Source organism: Catharus ustulatus, chromosome 2 (genome assembly GCF_009819885.2).
Source record: "Catharus ustulatus isolate bCatUst1 chromosome 2, bCatUst1.pri.v2, whole genome shotgun sequence".
NCBI lineage: Eukaryota > Metazoa > Chordata > Aves > Passeriformes > Turdidae > Catharus > Catharus ustulatus.
Genome location: NC_046222.1, coordinates 25,741,712 through 25,762,176, shown reverse-complemented (window position 1 = coordinate 25,762,176; position 20,465 = coordinate 25,741,712). Strand labels below are relative to the sequence as shown.

General features: G+C 45.9%; 1 protein-coding gene across 2 annotated transcripts; it reads right to left on the bottom strand.

The window, feature by feature from the left end:
* Window positions 1-266: 266 nt before the first annotated feature.
* TMEM39A (transmembrane protein 39A) lies at window positions 267-19,539 on the bottom strand. 2 transcript variants are annotated; one of them, XM_033052517.2, is made up of 9 exons: window positions 19,448-19,539; window positions 9,114-9,307; window positions 6,553-6,775; window positions 5,077-5,160; window positions 3,534-3,676; window positions 2,730-3,072; window positions 1,755-1,942; window positions 1,143-1,263; window positions 267-615 (listed from the first exon to the last, which is right to left on the bottom strand). In XM_033052517.2, the coding sequence occupies exons 2-9, from the start codon at window positions 9,224-9,226 to the stop codon at window positions 382-384; spliced, it is 1,449 nt and encodes a 482-aa protein (XP_032908408.1). In that variant the 5' UTR covers window positions 9,227-9,307; window positions 19,448-19,539; the 3' UTR covers window positions 267-381. The 2 variants fall into 2 exon arrangements, with proteins under 2 accessions (XP_032908408.1, XP_032908409.1); XM_033052518.2 differs by having other exon boundaries at window positions 2,730-2,868.
* Window positions 19,540-20,465: the final 926 nt, after the last annotated feature.

Sequence of the window (20,465 nt, the reverse complement as noted above, 5' to 3'; positions counted from 1 at the left end):
GCTCCTGTGTTTCCTTTTTTCCCCTGCCTGTTAGTTTATCCAGATTCTACAGCAGACCAGTTCCTGATTACCAGCAGTTCTGTGAGCAAAGCAGACACAGTGACCACACACAATCCTGTTGCTTCATATAGATATATGTATGGGTATAGATATATGGTATATACACATGGATTTATATATATATAAAATAACACCTTCTTTATAAAGCAACATTTAATTGCCACTGATTCCCTTCCCACCCCACAAAAACAATAGTATACAAAATATAAAATATTTTAAATATTTATAAACATTGCAAGAAAAAAATAGAACTGTACGAAAATATTTTTTTCTGAGGTTCCCTCCCTACCCTGTGGGATGAGGAAGAGAAGAGTGGCTGGCTTAGTGTGCCTTGAGTCCATAGTTGTTAAGTGGGTAGGAGTATGCCCTGCCTAATACTATCCGGTCCCGGAGGAGCTTAAATAAGACATAATAATTGCAGAAAAGGATGAGGGCCATGGACAGAGTATGGTTCCACTTCTCTGAGCGCAGCAGGGAGTAGAGCTGGTAGCAGACCACACTGCCTTCGATGAGAATCAGCAGGTTGAGCAGCCGTAAGGGACGGTGAAAGAGGAACTGCAGGAAAAGATTTAAGGAGAGATTTCTGTCATTTGTTGCTGGGCTGAAGTGAGGAGGAACATGGACATAATGCTGTCAGGAACCACTGTAGGGCAGAAGCAATGCTTGTGCTCCAGCCACCACTATCTGCTGCTCAGGCAAAATAGTAATAAACAAGGCATGTAGGAGTGCCATTTTGCTCGAGAAAGGGAAGCAGGTGAAATAAACCTATTGGCCTGTGGACACACTTTCCCATTTCCCTGAAAAGTAGAACTAGAACCTCTCAGGGGAATGCCAGTGCTGGGAGAGCTGTCACCTGGGTGAGAAAGCACTGACAAGGCAGCTGTGGTTCCCATCTTGCCCAGAGGTCACTGTAAGAGAGAATGGGAAAGCCCCACTGCTGCCAACATGTATTTTCCTCAGCAGCATCAGCCTGTAATGTAACACTGAACTCTGTCTTGCATGCTCTGCTCTGCTGCTGCTGGGTTTGAGCCTCTCCTCCCTCCCACAGCTATAAGGCACCAAGCAAGAGAAGAGATACTTGCATAAAAGCGGGCATGGGACACGTCTGAAGGCACTGCTACGTTGTAAGGCCCAACTGCTTTATACAGGCACCGGCTCCGTCGCACCAGAACTCCCTGTGGCCATATTGTGTTTTCTGACCAGCTGTGGGGAAACAACACCAGTGTTACCATCTGTGCTCCCAACCTCCTGAACGATTGTTCACGGCAATGAACTGCATCTTGAAAAATACCAAAGCCTCTGCTACAATGACCTGTCCTAGCTCCCACTGGAGAAGCACTGAGGGGTGATCACAAGCCCATTCAATAGTCTCTCAGTAACATGAACTAATGGCTCCCAGTGCAAGAACCTTGTCCACTGCAGTGGAGAGGGTGACCCCCTACCTCTGCTCAAGATACTCTCCAGTGGCCAAGAATCTCAGCATTTCCTTCTGGGAAGGAACCAGCAGTGACTGGAGTAGCTTAGACAGCTCTCTAGAGCAGCCATTTCTGTTTTCAGTGAATGAGGCCAGTAGAGTTGCATGGGGAATAGAGACATAGCCTCAGTAGAAAAAAAAACTGCTGGTATTTGCTCATCTACTAGAACATCTCAGCCCCTTGCTAGGCATGACAAGCTCTGCCCATCCCCACACTCACATGTGCTGTGGAGCATTGCTGTAGGAGCCATGTTCTAGTTTCTGCCACTTGCCGAGGTGGGCAGCAGACCTGTGGAGCAGGTCACAGTACTTGGGAGGCAGCAGCTGTGTGGTGAGCATGACAAAGGCATTGATCCACACCATGATGAGGTGCTCACAGGACCAGCGCATGTCATAGTACTGGGTGCTCTGTGAAGAGACCAGACAAGAACTTGGCACTACTGTCACAAAACAGAAGGAGGAATGACAGGGGACATACTGCACGTGCAGCCACACCACACGTTACAGGCATGCGCTTTTGGACTGGTGATTTTGGAGGGTTACAGCTTAGGAGACACTCAAGGCTCCCTTCTCCTTGAGCTGAAGGAGAAAGGGCAGAGGATAATGCTGCAGTTGGTGCGTCTCCTCCAGCAGCAGCAGGTAACAAGGTAGTTTGCTTGCCAGAGAACTGCCCCAGGAGCACCAGTGCACCAAGACTGCTATATGGATTGTAGAGTCCTGGCCATTTCTCTGCACCAACTGGAGCTTGTTCAAGTTAGAGAAATGACAGATGAAAAAATACAACCCCACATTGACAAGAGGTTCTTGGGTTTAATTTGCCAAGCATCCTAGTTGGCTCTAACAGGCTGACCACCAAAGAACTGAAAAGCCACGAGGTTGGAACTGAGATGTGTAACAACAGGTTCTCTTTTCTAGGAAGAACACAGCTATCCATCTGCCTAGGACGGGGGTGGGAGAAGGAGAGTTAGTAAGTGGGGTGATGGGACTAGAGGTGCATCACATTTATGGCAATACCTATCTGCCAACCAGGAGCAGTACTAGTGCACTCCGGATGCAGCCATGCTCCGCTATCCGGGCTGCCAAATGGGAGACAGAGAAAAGGGGAATTAACCAGGAATCTGGCCTGGCAGCAGTTCACACAACATTCAGAAGCAGACAGCGGGCAGGGGCACCAAGAGAGCCAGACAACAGCTACCTTCACAAAGCACAGTGGCAGGAATGCCACGTAGTAGGCACTGAAGAGAGAGTTGAAGAGAACTTCCTTGATCCTGCGGTTGAAGTCTGCTTTTAGGCACTCCACCTCATTGCGGATGAGATCTGGGGAAAGGGGGCAGCTGTGGGTGGGGATAGATGTAGGATTATTGAACTGCTCTCTCAGAGATTCCCACAGAAGCGAGAAGAAGTCTTTGACCAGGCTGCTGACAGCTGAAGCCCCATCATCTGCCACCTGGTCCTGTACCAAGTAACCACAGTCTGAAGATAGAGGCTGTGCTCTGCTGTCCTGGTGGAAGCAGCACAGAGGGACATAGACACCAAACCTGCCATGAAAGAAAGAAAACAATGGCTGAAATAACAGCCATTCCAACAGGGAATGGGTCACCTCCTCAACAGATACTGGCCCTGACGAGAGTGACAGCACATAGGAGCCCCCACTCCAGAAACAAACAGCCAACTATTCTCCCCACTAAAAGGCCAGAGGCTGCAGCTTCAATACCTGTGCAGAGAAGCTTTTTAAAATCCCATCTGTAGAATCATCAATCCCAAAGGCTCAGTTTTCAAGTGGCAGTAAAAGCCCCTCATACACACAGCAGCTGAGGCAATTCACTTCATCAGCTCAGTGCCACCTCCTCGCATTATACCCCAGCCACTCCTGCTTCCTTTTAAATCCTAAATCAAGGAAACATTACAGCCAACAGCTCTGCTTCCCATGCTGGTTCATGGCAGCACCCCCAAGCAGCTGTGCCCTCCTGCTGAAAGTGTTCAAAATGGTGTCACTCACGGGTAGCCCAGGAAGAGAAGGTTGAGAACAGAATGGCTGCGGAAGAGGTTGACCAGAGTCCAGCAGAGCACCCATCCACAGAGGGTGAGCAGCACCAGGCGCACCATGTAGCAAATCAGTGATGTTGCACCCACCTGAGAGGCCTGCAAATAGAGAGCAAACACTCAGCAGTCCTACATTAACTAGTGCTAGAAGATGAGCACAAGTGATGCCTGCAGAGGAAGAGCAGTGAGAGGGGTGCCAGAAGGTACTAGAAGAGATATAGCTGCCATCTTCCTCTCAGAAGCAGGTAACTGATTCTCTTACAAATGTAAATGCCTTTGATTTAATTAGTGATCGACAGGATCCAAAAGATTCAAATAATCACAAGTTGTGGGGCACAACTAAAACAGAATTTTCCTCTTTTTTTTGAAGAAAAATTCAGGGCTGCAAAGTAGGAAAATATTTTTGCTCAAGTCTCCTGTGCTCTGATGATGGTCCAGGATGGCATGAAACCCATTTCCTCTCTCCCTTTTCTTTAGAAGGATCAGGTCTCAGCATTGTGAAAGGTCACAGCTCACAGCTGAGTGAAGAGATGTGCACCTTGTCAACCCCAAACCCAGATTTCCGTAATTTAGCTCTATTGGATATGCAGGCTGAAGTGAAGTGAGAAAGCCTGATCCATTCTCCAGAGAAGAGAAGGAAACTGAACTATGAAAAGATTCTTAAGGTTTAGAGCCTATACAGGGCAAGCACAAGAACCTGCATGGAAGTCTTCAATGCAGAAATTTCAGTCTATGGGAAGTTTTATGGAGGATGTGAACATAAACGAAAATGGAAGGAATCAGATGAAAAGAGACCTTCAGAGTTCCCATATTTTCCATTCATCTATTCATCAGGACATAACTGTTCCTTTATTTAATTTACTTCTTTTTAAACACTGCTTAGTTGCTTAGCCTACAGTTGTATTAACTATTTCAGTGGACAAAACTTCTATTTTCCTGAAAATTATCTTTTACAGATACCTAATTTGGTCTGGTTCTGCTCCCCCAAACACAGATAAGGTCTCAAAATCTGTGGTGACATGACCATAGTCTGAGTTACTGTGTAACCAGGACTAGAAAAGCAGTTCTACCAGTATTCCTATTTCACTTCAGTGTAGCCAGACATCCATCTCCTGACCTTTCCCTCTATGATCTCCTGTTCACTCTTCCTGTCTTGGCCAACCTCCCTGTTTGCCTTTTTGCTACCTGACTTTCAGTTCTCTCGGCCACTTCTCTAGCATGAGATAACGGGGTATTGTACCTGCAGAGATAAATAAGCAAGTGGGACCATTTAATGTCCTCATAGATGCAGAACCAACAGAGCTACCCAATACTATGGGACATGACTGGTCTCAAGCAGAAAACTCCAAGGCAGAAGGGCATCCTCAAAATCTTAGTCCTTCACACCCAGACTCTTCTGAGGGAAGAAACTCTCCAACCTGCAGAATTTTCTTAAGCTATGGATGACAATATTCTGCAGCAAATGCTACAGGCAGGAGAGGGAACAGTGGGAATGTTACCTCAGAGATAATGGCCCACACCAGCCTCCGTGCCAGCATCACTGTGATGAACGCCGCCAGGTGGTAGTCAATGAGGTGAAAATTCTGAAGGAGGAAAGAAAAAAGGTCTTCACCAAGAAAAGGAACTCTTTGACCAGATGGGGTGGGACTAGAAAGCTGGCTGCTGGGGAGTACATTAGAACTGTTAGGACCTCACATAAGCATTCCCCAAATCTTTCTATTCAGGGTGAGGTAAAAGTGATAAACATTAGTAAGATGAATATCTGTCTCCAGAAGCATGATCTCCTCCACAGAGAGATTCCTTCCCATGGAGAGGTCCAAGAAAACAAAACAAACCCACACTTCAGGCAGGTATTTTTGGGGTCAAAGGGACATCTAGAACCAGAATCCTACCATGGAGAACAGGTTGCAGGTTGTCCACAGAAAAGCCCCTGAGTAACCAGACAAAGGGCAGCCAAGCCAGAGTCCAGAGTGAGCACACTAGCTTACTTTCCCTCTTAGTCTCAAAAATTGTCTGTAGCAACCACTGCTTCCTGATGAAACCAAGCTGATCTGAGAAACCTCATCTTCATTGGTCATGAAGAAGTTCTCTAGGTGCATCAAGTTAGATACATCTCTTACCACTTTTCAGTGAATTCGTGCATATATTCTGGCCAGAGGAGTTAGTGGACTCTGAAGAGTAGACTGCGATCTGGTACTCTGAATAGTTAGTAGCCTGCTGTTTGGTACTTCAAGGATATTTTGGGTAAAAAAGAATGCTTGAGTTGTGATGGGACTAAACAAATAAGCATTAAATCTTGCTGGGTATGGAGCCCCAAAAGAATGCTTTGACTTCTAAGCCAGCTGTGTCCATCACGGCAGAGCTTGAGCAGGAGGCTGGTAACTGGAACACCAGCACCACCTGTCGGTACAGGTAATTGAGGGGCCACCTCGTGCTTCCAAACAGCCTTTAGGACATGGTTCCAGGCTGGTTTTGCTCACATGAGGCTGGCTGGCTCACAGGCAGCTTATTGGGGCAGCAAGAACACTAAAACTGAGGAGGTTGAGAGCTTTACGTAAGCTGAGGATCTGATCCCCCCTCCCCAACTGTGCTGCTGACCTGCTGCAGGATCCTAACAAAAATCTGCACATCTTCCTTCTCTCAGGCTCTGTTGTTTTGACTGGTAAGGGGCACTCACAGTAGCGGACAGCTCCCAGAGTCTCAACTCTGTGTCAAACCCTAGGAGCTAGCTAGACCATGCAAACATGTGGAAGAAATTTCTCCTGAAGGAGTCCTGCTGACTCACTCTTCCTCACCTGCCATGTATTTTCTGCCCTGGAAAATGGTGGATGACCTGGCCCTAACTGATGGCGGTGCCTGTGAACTCTAATTCACTCCCTTAACATCAAATGCTTGGTAGTTCCTGGACTGAAGAAGCATGAAAATAAGCTGTGTAATGAAAAAGCCCAAGTGATGTCACTTGCGGGGGAACTCACCAGTGAGGTGCAGGAAGCAGGGTGATTGTATGGGTACCACCAGACAGTCTTGTAGATGTTGATGTACTGAATGAAGAGGGCTACCAGAAGGTACATGAAGAACAGGAATTCAAAGAGAAGGCTCCCATCTAATGGCAGTTCAGGGATCCGGCAGTGACGCACAGGCTCTGGAGTAATCAGTGCTGTGATCGGAGGCGCCGAGAGGCTGATGGCACTACCATTCCTGAAGCAGATGGACATCACTTACTTGGTAAACATTCTACATCATCTCTGAAATTTTCCAGGATAGAGTACTTGAGGTTGTCAATTTGAGACTGGGCATTACTAGGGGAGAGGTGACAGAAGTCTTGAATTCATATTTCTGATATGAGGCTGGTGGTGAGCTCCATCATCTTAGCTCAGACAAAAACCCTTATCCAGAATTTTCTCTGGATGACAGCTTGATCTGTCAGAAGTGCTGTGATATGCCCAGCAATATTTCAGTAAACTTGCAGACTGAGGAGCAGAGACACAGAGAAAAAAATCCGTGCTACACCCAACACTTAATATTGGCTCTTTCCAACCATCACCAGGACATTAGAGGAGCACCCAGCCTCCTGCTCCGGCACAGTGAAGTGCCCGCTGTCTTTCTGTTCATAGTTCCTCTTTTTAAAAGAAGAATACAGTAATTTCACTAATATAAGCCGCACTCTTTTAACTAAAATTTTGGTCCCAACATGGAAGTGTGGCTTATATTTCGGAGTGGCCAATATATGAACAAAGTTCGGAAATTTCCCAAGCAGAAGTGCGAGCCATGGGCCGAACCACACTCGGGAATTGAGCACCTGCCAGTAAAAGCCACGATTGCACAATTGTTACAAATTGGTTACTCTGTTATGTGGTGGGGGGAGCAGACTCCTGCCAGCACTGCGGGGCAGGGCTGGGCCGGGGCAGGCAAGCCTGGTGGCCGCAGCAGCGCCCAGCAGCCCCGGCCATGGCAGCGCTGGCCACCTCTGTGCCGAGCGGGGGGAGGTAAGGGGCTCCGTGCCACCGGCCCCGTGGTGGGGGGCAAGGTGGGGGCTCCGTCCCCGCCTCCCACCGCGGGTGCGAGCAGGCTCCCGCCGGCACTGCGGGGCAGCAACCAGGCCAGGCAAGCGAGCCCAGTTGTGGCGGTGGAGGCGGCAGGCGGGGGCGAGTAAGCCCCGTGGCGGTAGTGGCAGCAGCGGCCAGCCCCAAGCAGCCCCGCCGAGCGGCAGTGCTGAGCTGGGCTACCCGGCCCCGTCAGCAGCCCCGAGCAGGTCAAGTCCTCCGGGCCCCGAGCCGAGCCAGTAAACGCCCCGATCCCACCATTCTATTACTAATTCATTACTTTGTTGCACGTGGGTCCTCCCTGCAAACAAAAGTGTGGCTTATAATCCGGTGCGGCTTATAGATGGACAAAGACCTAAATGTTGCCAACACCCGGAGGTGCGGCTTATAATCAGGTGTGGCTTGTAATCATGGAATTACTGTAACTAAAAACGGAATGGAGTGGTCCAGCCACTTCCTAGAGGCTAACCTCTCAAGTGTTCTCACACTTCCTTCTTTTCTAGCTTCTAGAGGAGGCTAGGACAACTAAAAGCTCTGGCATATTGAACTGGTGGAGGAACTATGCTGTGTCTGACTGAAGATTAGCAACACTCTCCCAGGACCCTGGGGCCCTGACTCCACAGTCTTGACAGTCACTTGCTTCTCAAGAACCTCAAACTGTGCTATCTGTCCCTCTGCCCAAGACAGAGAAGTCTGTAAAGGCCAAAGCTAAATGGCTTGGATTTCTCTACTCTTTAAGAATGAACCTATACCAGGGCCCCAGCATGCAGCATGCAAAAAATAGCTTCTCTAGTCTGCCAGCTTTTTCATGGAAAGAAGTAATGCTGGGCCCTTTCAGTTTTTATACCAAATGTGGTAATCTCAATGTCACTTTGTCTGTGTTCCTGTTTCAGCCCCCAAAATACAGGTCATCTTTACCAACTATGAGAATTAGTTTCATCTGCAACCAGCAGGTATAAAACAGAATATGGGCATCCTCCTGTCCTGCCTTTCTATTATTTAAGAGGAGGCACAGCTGTGCTCTGACATGTCACACTAATTCCCCAGGCAGTGAAGGCAAGTGAATGAGACAAGGACTCATCATTTGCTAGGACTCACTGCTCTGGGAACTGCTGCAGGAAAGACAAATGGAACATTGTGTGACTTCCACCCCCGGTTGTTGTGACTACAGTGAGTGGTGAAGGGGGGTTGAGACCACTTCCACAATTCCCTTCATGGGGCTGGTTTTAACCCATGAAGTCAAAAGAGGGGCTGCAGAGGGAAGCATGTACTACAGCAGAGCTGAGAAGGCGGAAGAGGTTTGTCACACAGGACTTGTTCCCTCTTGGATAAGCCATTTCATAACGCCACAGTGGAGGGCTCAAGGTTTCCCTCTCCCAACCCCTCACTTTCACCACAAAGCCATGCTCCCGCGCAGGGCTCAGGGTGGATTAAGGCTTCTTGTTTTCAGTGCTGTCCCAGCCATAGATGTCTCAACAACCCTTTGAGCTCACCTGTTTCTCAAACCAGCACCGTTTCCACAGCTCCCGCCAACCAGAGTCTGGAGTGAAGGCAAAGCTGAACGGCTTAGCTGCTGCCGGCTGGGTCCCCTCCTTCCACCGGGCATGACCAGGAACCAGTCCACTTCCAGTGTCTCCAGCAGGCTGTGCCCCAACACTCAGACAACAATCCAAAAGCCTTCCCAAATCTGCAAAGGAGGCAGAAACACCACTTAAGCTTTAAACTGCTGGTCATACTCACCCGGTTCACACTCCAGCCAAGCAAATACAGGCAGAAAGAAGTCACTCTCATATACTCAGAGCCTTGTGGGACAGCCATCACCACTCTAAAACACTGTGCCACTTCAATGGCAGAAAGTCAGAGTCTGCTTGCACATCCAGAATGAACACTACTAACACTGTGTCTCTGAAAAGGGGCTGCTTACATTAGCCATCAACGACTGACAGCACTTATTGCTGGTTGGAAAGCACCACTGAGCATCTCCAGAACTGGAGAACGTGTGCTTTATTTCAAAAGCAAGCCTGGGAAAAGCCCTCACCATGTTGTGGTTGAGCTACTAGAGATTCACAGCTCTTTTTAGGTATCCAGTACAGTACTTTCCAGACTCTGATGCTGGTAGGTAATTCGGACACCCTCTGGCAGAGCTCTGAACAGACTGCTGTCCTGAAGGAAACTGCATTGTTCAGCTCCCTTCTGTGCTAAGAATCCCCAAATGACACCAAGGTAGTACACCCATTTAAAAGTGGGTTTAGTTAGCAGAGAAGTGCAGTAAAACACGTGTTTGTATGTACTTCAAATCCACATATGGGCAATCACATAACCCAGCCCTGAAAAGAAAAATAATTCAGACGTAAACTTGTACATATTTATTTATCCATTTATTTGTAACGACATTAATTAATAACATTAATTCTATTGATTCCTTAAAATAAACTAGTAAGAGAGGCTGGTCAACTCAGAACATCAGAAACAATGGTGTAGTTTCTGGCACAAACTTTATCACTTCCCATACAATTTTTCTTCTTTTTCACTGGTCTCCCATCCATGCAAGGATTTTGGCAGTCAGGAAAGCTTCCAATGGAAACACATAGCAGACATAAGGGAGCAAAGGACTGAACTGGAGTGCACATGAGCTGTACAGGAACAAGACACCAAGTGAGCATCACACGACAAGGACTTTGGTGTGTCTGTGCACCTGGAGCCTAAATCAGCTGCCTTTTTGGAAAAATATAATAGCCAGAACCAACCCAGGGGCCAAAAATGCACACCCACCGTCTGGGAAACTCTAGATGTAGCTTTGCAATGTACAGATGGATCCTATGGTCTATTTATAATTCAGTCATCACCTCCTTTAAAATCCTGAGAAATCACAGCTGGGAGAAATGCCAAAAGTTCTCAGTGAGTCACAGGACTGTCACCAAGAACACAGTGTGCAGGAGTACTTCTCTAAAAAATTCCCTCAAAGAATTACCCTTTGCATTAAAATTTCCAAACCTTCATCTCTACTCCAATAAATAATTGCCACAACTAAAACCAGGATACCAGTTCTAAAACTTTCAACAAAAATCAAGATATTTCAAAAGATGAATGGTTTCTGCATACCCACACGAAAGTCACTTGGAAAATCAAACCAAACCAAACCCCAAAAAAACCACACCAAAAAACAGAGATCCAGGAGAGAGGATAAAAAAAAAAAAAAAGAAAAGGGAGATGTGAAAATACACAGGTGAGCAAAGGTGAGCAAACATTGGAGAATTTTGGTTTTGAGGTAAATAGTGTGTTTTGGAAGACTTTAAAACTCTCATATGTCCAGTAACAACATAACAGAGATTGAAGCCTTCCTTACCTTTCTAGTCAAGCAAGACTTTAAAGCTTTCAGATAATTTTCCCTAGGATGTTCTCGAGTTTTATTTGTATTTCAGGAATGAAATATAAACAAGAAAATTCTCCTGCACGTGTAAGATGAGCAGGGGCAGCAACAAACAATGTAGAATTCACTTAGGGCATTCAGACACTTTTGATAAGCAGGTAAAGTGAAGGAAAAAAGATTAGGAAAAACCCACAAAAAAGAACAAACTTGAAAGCCATTTTAAGCCAAATTTAGCTTCCACAGGGACTGTGGTAGCTGAAACAATTGGTCTGATTCAACCTGCAGGGTATCTATGATAACAGAAGCAATATGTTGGTGGTCTAATTAGTGCTATTAACAATAAAAGGTAATTTACACCACGTTCAGTAACTAATGTAAATAATTTAACAGGTCTCATTAGTATCACCCCATTAATATGCCTCACACATTCACCAATACAGACACTTGGACACAAAGTAATGACAATTCCAGCCCCTGGCTTTGCAAACCAGTAAATTGCAGTTTTCTACCAGAAAAAAACAACTGCCCATGGAAAGAAGCCACCCTTAACGTCAGTGAATATATTTTAAATGCACTTGAATAAGCCCTTTCACAGTGATGCATGAACATACAGACTGGGCAATTTCTCAAGCCAAGCTTTACATAACTTTACTTTACTGGAGTTAGATTAAGTTAGGTAGGCGTTGTTAGAGCAAAATCTGCCTAAGAACCATTCCTTTTTTTGCACTGTTTGCTTTTATTTTGTAAAACCAGCCACACAAAACTGAAGCTCCACAGATAAAGCTAAACAAAGCCGTGAGATAAGAGATCAGATTGACTCTAAATCTGCTTTTTTGGCCTTGAACCAATCAACAGTCCTCCTTTTTGAGGAGAAAGACATGAGGAAAACCTTTTTATAGCTTTCAATTAATAAACAAAGGCCTTATTCTACTTTGAAAAATACGTGAACAAGAAAAAAAGGTGTCCATAAACCCCTTACTCCAACAGATAATATCCCTAGTCATATTAAGTATTAATGAAGAGTCCACCCTGCTCCCTTCTCTGTTTGCATTCTCCACCCCATCAGTGATCTTATTTTATAGAGTCATGCAGAAAAAGTGAGTAATGAAAGATAAAAGCTTTTCCTGACAAGACTCTTCAGTCCATTAATGCGATTCCACATTGTTCTTTCCAGTTCACCTACAATTTCTCCTCAAAAAATTAGTCACATGCTTGTAATCCCTTCATCCTCAAATCCTCAGAACCAATATTACCTAGCCTCCAAGATCTCCTCTCCGAAGCAGGTGTGGGCATCATAAAAACACACAGGCAGGATCTGGAAAGCAGATACAGAACAGCAGAAAGTGGTTCTGCCCATGCACAGGGAAAGGATGTGGGTATGGACAGTTCTTGGGTCCTAGGCCAGACCATCATGCTTCAGGACAGAGACAAAATCTTCATTTGTGACAAGAAAATCCAGAAACAGAAGGCATCAGATGCTCTGATTTCCAGTTCCTGCTTTTTTTCTGACTACAGAAAGCACTTGGTCAATTTTTGTTTTCTGTGCCATGATATCCCTCCTGCCCATCGGCTCCCCAGCTATCCTGACGAGGCAGGAACAAAGCAGGCAAGAAACGCGGCTGTGTGCAAGACTTTACTGATAACAAGCTAGGCAGATGAATTACTCACCAATTCAGAGGTGAAGCAGTGTGCAGCCCTGCCCTGCTCCCCAAGGACCATCGCTCAGAATCATGTTTCTGCATCAGCAGCTGCCCAAACAGCTCTTTGAAGAGGCAAATCAGGAGAGAGTCAGTGACTCATCAGAATGGAGTATGCCTGGTTCCCCATCTCTTTGCTGGAAACGCTACAAAGCTCAGTCAGTTATTTTGATGGTGTTAACTTTTTTTTTGTTGGAGAAAACTCCAAGCCTCTCCAGTCCTGATGGCAAGCTCACTGCACCGAGACATGAGAACTCTCAGTGGCTGGAAAACATTCAAGTGGCTCACCTTGGCTCCACAAGTCCTACAGTCAGTTACTCACAAGAGCAGAAAAGGAAATGTGATCATCCTCACTTGGTGCAACGTGGCTCAAGTTCTCTCACTGCAACTCATCATCGCAATTAAAGCAACCTTCTTCCTGCTGAGGAAGCACGTGACAGCTGGGGGTGAAACAACACATGGCTTCTGTGGTGACGGACTCTGCCTCCTCCAAAGGAATAGACAGTCTCAGCAAGACTTTCCATTCAGAGTGTCCGTGCTTTATGGAAACACACCTGTCACATGTGCAGAGCTCCCTTGCAGCGAAGCACAGCCAGCCACCCCCACAATATGGCTGTGGAACACTGACACAAAGCACAATTCATTTCTGAAAATGAAAATGCTCTCTTGGTTGCTAACGTACTCAATTCAACTCACTTCAGCCAGTCAGCCTAACCCTAAACTTGCAGTTCTCCAGCAACTCTAATATCTTTGCAAATTATTACACAAGTTTTCCTTTGAACTTTGAGAGTACTAGTTACTATAGGTTATTTTTACTTCCTTTTAGTGTGAACTCTTTTTATTTATTTAAATTAAAATTAAAAAACAACCAAAATCTCAGTTTGACAGCTGGGAAAACAGTCACGAAGCTAGTTATCAACTCACCCAACATAACACCAAAAAGAAGAAAAACACCACCAGAGAGCCAAGAGACAGCAATGGCTGTACCTAAGCCTTGGTCACAAGGCCACCGTGTCAGCACCCCCACATCTGCCACACCGGAAGCCAAAAAGGCACAAAACTTCTGTGAAAGCCCCAGCTGGTCTGGGAATAAAATAAGCATTTGGTTGTTGTGAGGGAGGAAACAACCGACAGGTTATCAAATAGAAAGCTAAATATTTGGCTTGCACAGAGCTGCCCCAGTGCTAAGTCAACACAACCTTTCAACTCTGGCTGGATCCAAAAGCACACACTAGCCACCTGGCCCAGAGCTGAGAGGTAAAACCGGTATGGAGGGAGGTCTCCAAGTCAGCACATTTTCCAAGTCCACAAGCCATACAGAGCGATGGATTAAGATGGGGATTTGGCACAGAGAGACAGAAACCCCCTGAAGAGCAGCCCAAACACCAGCAAAGAGGAGAGCTGGGTGGGGAATTGCCACTGTCAGGTGGTGCGTCAGCAACACTAATTTTTGCTCAGTGACTAATAACCTTCCCTGTAAAAACAAAACCAATCCATCAAGATTATGTCAGTGTAGGCTTTTCTGATACAGCACAACTCTGGCTGAAGAGGCTCCATCTATCAGTCCTCTACACAGATGCCAAAACCAAAAGGTTGAAGTAGCAAGATTAAGGTGAGAATTAACTAACAGCATATATACTGTAGGACTTACTTCAAGTGTTTTCAGCAAGGAAGACTAGAGCTAAGCACAAAGGTAAGTGGGAAAAATAAAAGTTTTAGCTAAAGACAAGGGGAAGGCGACACCTGCCATTTGTAGCTGCCACAATACTTCAAATACCCACATACAAAAACGGGAACAGGAAAGAAAAGTTTTCTCAGGAAAAGCCTCTCAAAGTTAAAGTGCAGTAAGCTCAGTCAGCTCATTTTGCTGACATGCTTGAGGATAGGACATAGATTTAAGTTCTTAACACTCTAGATAAACAAAATTATCCAAGATACTGAAAAAAACAGATAATTTTTAAAACCAGATAAATCCTATACATTCCCTAAAAATCCCCACAAAGACCTTACTTTAGGCGGCACAGGTGAGTTCAGGTTTTTGTGAATTGGAGGAAAGTTGAGACAAACACTAAGCACTCTAAACAAACCTCTGGCAAGTACAAGAACAAAGCTACAGTTCCTGGTGCAATAAAATACTATTTCCTTATATTACCATATAATTACCTTGTGCAACTAACTGCTGCAGCAGGTCAAAGCAAACAGATTAGAAAGACTTTAATGAATGACTGTAGTAATTTTATGAATGAAGACAAGAGAATTTATAACCCAAAAGGAAATGAAAAAAACCAAAACAAAACCATAATGCAAGACCCTCAAGGCTCAGCAGCTCCAAGCCGCCAATAACACTCCTCACCAAGCCAACAAGTATTACACAGCTAGCAAGACATTAACATTTTATTTGGCTTCTTCTGATGTATACAGCAACACTCACTGCCAAAACTGGATCTGAGAATAAAGAAAACATTGGCTTGTTCTCATGTGAGAACAAGACAGAATTGCGAAGTTGAGCTTTTCCAGCAGCAGAGGGAAATGCAGGCCTGACCAGTTGGGTCACACTCTATTTTGGTCCTAGAGCTCCCACGATTCTGAATTGTGTGGGGAAAGGGACAGCAAGCCCAGCCTCATCCAGAGTGAGAGGCACAAACTAATGAGCTGGAGAGAATTACTGAGCCAGACAGTTCTCTGAATATGTAACAACACAGAAGTTTTAACTCCAACTCCGTATTACCGATAGACACTGAAGTTCTTAATAGAAGGGGACCCTGGCTGGAAAGTGAATCACAATGGCAGTGTTTCAACAGACACAACACAGGCTTTCAAAACTGGCAGTTAATACAATTTATCAACATGCACTTATTCCTAAGTATATCTTGCACCAGAGCTCTTCAGCAAGCATTATGCACAGCCACAGCCCTGCTAAAATACAGCTACAGATCACTCTCCATTATACCATGCCACGTGCAGTAACTGGGAAAGGCAGGGAATTTTAGGTGTAGCCACCGAAAAATTTTGTTTCCGAGATATCAAGACAACCACATAAAAAAACAAATCACTACTGAGAGGGAAAAAGAAGGAAGAAAAAAAATAGAAGATGCTCATGTTTTAAGAGCCCATCTTAGAATTTTCCATCTAGAGAGCCACCAAAATATGCACTGTCCTCCCAAACTTGAAGACAAACCTGCAGTCTAATGGCCTGAGCACAGGCCAGGATATCTTTTGCTAATCTTTCTTCTTCAACTGACTTCCAGGGAACTTGTTTTACCAATTCAGACCTCAGTTTCCTTATCCAAAACAGGATAAATTGTTCAGCAAGTACTTCTTATCCCAAGGGTCTCTCTATGTAGTAGTAGATATTTTTTACTGTATTACTTTAGCACTTTAGACAAGCTTTCTTTAAAACAAACAGAAGAAGCTTTCCTGCTGGTTTTGTCACTCTGCCAATCCCTATGTTTAATTTAATGGAGATCAGCCATGATAACAAATCACTGGGAGTCACTAGGATTTTTCTATTTTGTTCTCAAATAGCTAAAAATAAGGCAGACATCTGCCATCTGTAGCAATGAGCTTGAAAGCATGAAGAAGAACAGAAGTTAAAAAGCACTTTTTTGAGCCTCACATCAAGTCATCACACTGGGATTCACAGCAGAAAGTATCAGTGAGACAATGCTTTGGACATCCCTGACACTGCAGAAAAGCAACAATATTGCAGGGAATTTTAAACAAATTGTAAGTTGTATAAATCATAAATTTGCATTGAAATATAAACCACATATGAGAATGCATCAATTCTCCTCTATTTGCCTCTTAAACAACAGGTTCAGGTGATATAAATATTCCCCACAAAACAGTAAGTCTTCAATTCAACCTCCATGACTTTGGTAGGCAGGACTCAGAACTTCATATGACTGGTTACAGAGCAACTAATCCAGCAGATTGAGAAAATGCAATAGGATACATTAATCCCTTGTATAATTAATTATACTGAGACTAATCCAGCTGTCTGAATATGCATGCATGCTCCCTTATATGTATTTCTGGGCTGCAGATGTCTACTGACAATTTTGCTTTAAACCAACAATTCCAACCATCTCCATACACATGGATGCCACTGCACCCTGTCTCCCAGGACAGCTCTCCTGACCAGGTTGCATAATACCCCCTTCTCCCCAGAAGTCTTGTTTTCACTTTCAATATGCAAAAAAGTCAATAAAGAGTTGGAAATAACTCACCAATGACAACAGCCCCCAAAGAATGGCACGAAATCTTACAGGATAGTTTGTGAAAAGTTAATGAGCTATTTTCCCATGTCACATAGCTACTACAGATTTACCTCTGATTCTAAAATCCACCTGCTAACAGCTACACCCACTTACCTAACTGGTAGGATTAGAAATAAATGGACTAAAGTTCCTTTAACTGCCAGAAGAAAACTTCTTCCAGGATTTCGTGATTCTGAGGCACAGGGAAAGGACTGAGACTAAGGAGCAGGATAGTCTCAGCAACCTTGTTGCTTTCCACCACATCAATCTTTAGGAATTGTAACTCTACTGGGGAGTACTGAGTGGCCCAACTGGTTTCTTAACCGAATGCTCATGGAAACTGGAAGCCACTGTAACAAACATTTCTAGCACATTTGCTCTTGGCTATATTCTCAAACATCCAGATTTGGTGCCTACAGAAAGAAATAAAGTCTTAAGTTTTATGACAACCAGGTTTGAGTCAATCTGCATTACATATCCTTTCAGAGAAAGATTTGTGTTTAGTACTACTGTTTCAAAATCAGCAAAAAGGTGTGGGGCTTCCCCTTCAAACACTATATACATAAGCTAATATTTTAATCTAAAATTTCAGAACAAAGAGGAATGTCTTAAGAATGCATAGACAAAAAAAAAAGTGATTAGGCCTGTCTGTTTTTGAGTGGTATATGAGTACACCTACACTGGCAATGTTACATCAGCACAAATGTTGCTAATACAGGCAGGCCAGTAAGAAGAGAATCGCTTTATTTCCTTAGCTACCACAGAATTTACTGTGGCAAATGTCATTAGTGTCTCTTAAAGACAAATAATTCAGCAAGGTGCTAATCTGTATAATGCAAAAAGTTTTTATAAGAATTTATCATCTTACAAGCAGAATAGAAACATGGTCTGCAAAGTAGGAAGCAAAATGTTTTATCCCCATTTTACAATCAGAAAGAATAAATATAAAAGAAAGAAGTAAAAGGCCTGCATATTGGAAATTATTAATGATTTTGAATGCACTGGTTGAGGCAGCACAGACATCTTTATTAGTAGGAACATGGACACCCAGAGCTACTGAAAGTCCAGTCTCTGCAAGTTTGCAAAGAGACAGCCAGGAATGAGCTGTACAGCAGGCACTCAGGTGTTCCATGGTCTTGAGATCAGGAGTACATGCTGAGCACAGGTCACGGTGTCAGTGATATCATCTGAGCTTCTCTGTTGTTACAAATAAATCAAACCTGGAAAACATTATCACTCAATATGCTGGGCTGTAAAGCAAAACCCGAGGCAAAGAAGCTCAAGAACAGAAACAAGGAGTAGCAGTATCTTCTACCTGAAGAATTTCCAGTCATATAAAGGCCAAAAAGTAGCAGGTGGAGCTTCAGCCCAACCGCCCAGAAGAGTCAGCATTGCCTGGCTACACACCAGTGAGCCCAGACTTTACCAGCAGAGTATCATTCAAGCACCTTGGCTGAAGGACCCTGCACCCCAAGAGGTGAAGCTGGAAGGAGAAATGAGTGTAAGAAACATTCCAACAGCAGGAGTGCCAGGAGGTGAGCCATGGAGCAGACTGTGGGTTAAAAAGGGCTGATGTCCTCTGTCTTCAGTATCTTGTGAAACTGCAGCTGAGCCATTCCAGTCCCATCGCTGTACTACTGTATCCATCTCCCAGAAAATCACTTCTGGTTACAGTGAGTTAACAGACAGAAGGGATGGTTACAGAAGGGATGCCTGGTCTCCAAAAACTTTGTAACTCACCCCTTTGTAACACAGACCTCTCATTTCTTCACCTACAGTCGTAACACACGACAGAAACACCAGGGGCCCCTTACAATGGAAAGCATGCATGAGAGCAATCAGAGATTGCAAACAATGCTGCCTCTGTTTCTGCAGTACGTTCACATGTTAAAATGATGTTGGAGTAGCAAAGGAGGTGCCTCACATAATAGGGAAAATCATGTGCCCAACTGCTACCCTATATAAGGGAGAATGGTAGATGCACGCTTTCCTCTGCGGTACAAAAAAAGAATAGCAACAGAAATGTCCACCCACAACCATTCTGGAAACGGTACCTTACGGCGGGTTGGATTTGCCTGGACTTATAAAAGATTGCCTCAGCTCTCCATCTTCCACAGGACAGAACCTTTGCAGGACTAGTTACGTAGGGACAGCGTTTTAAAAGCCTACAGCACACATTCCCGTGATCCCAGCCCACCTTCCTCGCGTTTAATCCTCAACTCTCCTACCACAGAGCACCCAGCTCCCAGCAGCGTGGGCGGACCTCCTCCTTTAACTCAAACACTGCAGGAAAGGTCTCAAAGGAGAAGCCCGAGACCAAACGCCGTAACTTACGAGCAAGATGGAACAAATCTGGCAGAAGCATCCCCACCACTCACTCTCACACAGACCCACACCAAGTTTCGGAGGGGGGCTACGGCAGTCGCAGCCCGCCGCCCGCCTGGGTCGCCGTGGCTTTCCCGGCGCGGCGCTGCCGCGGGAGCGGCAGGGCCGATACTCACACATCCAAGCGAGGGCGGCGGCGCGGCTCGGACATCAGCCACCAGCGGGGTCCCCTCGGCTGCAGCCCGGCGGCGAGCCTCGGCCCCCGCAACCCCGGCCCGCCCAGGAGGAACGAGGCGGCGGCCGCGGCGCGTCCCTGCTCCCGCCGTGCAGACCCACCTCGCCGCTGCCCCGCGGCGGGGCAGGAGGAGGGGAAGGGAAAGGAGGGCAAGAGGAGGCAGGCGGGCGGGTCCGGCCTCAGTGCCACGGCGCGGCCCTGCACAGCGCCGGCTACCCGGGAGACGTGGCAGTGAGGCCTGATGCTCTCATCACGCGGCGACAGCGCCGGCGGCTCTCGGCGGCCACGGCCGGCCCAGGGAGGGCAGGAGCCGCGAGGCGGTGCGGCGGCCGCCCCGCGCCGCCATCTTGGTGGTGGCAGCCAGGGCTCCAGCGCCACTCAACCGGCGGCCTGGCCTTGCTGCTCGGGCTCCTCAGGCAGGTGCTCCGTCTCGTTGTTCGCTCCGGCATGACAGGTTGAAACAGATACAGAATCATCCGAATCACACAATCAATCATGTTGGAAAAGACCTCTGAGATCATGGAGACCAGCCTATGACAGATCACCATCTTGTCAAACCAGACCATGGCACTGAGTGCCACGTCCATTCTTTTCCTTAAACACTTCCAGGGACTGTGACTCCACCACTTCCCTGGACAGCCCATTTCAATATCTAATCATCCTTTTAGTCGAAGAAATTTCTCCTAAAGTCGAATCCAAACCTCTTCTGACAAAGCTTAAGACTGTGTCTTCTAGGCCTGTCGCTTGTTGCCTGGAGAAGATATGGAGAGAGTGATATAAAGTCCCTGCTGAGCTTTCTTTTCTCCAGGCTAAACCCCAGCTCCCTCAGCTGCTCCTCACAGGACTTGTGCTCCAGACCTTTCACCAGCTCCATTGCCCTTCTCTAGACTTGCTCCACCATCTCAAAGCCTTTCTTGTGGTGAGGGGCCCAGAACTGGACACAGGACTTGAGGTGTAGC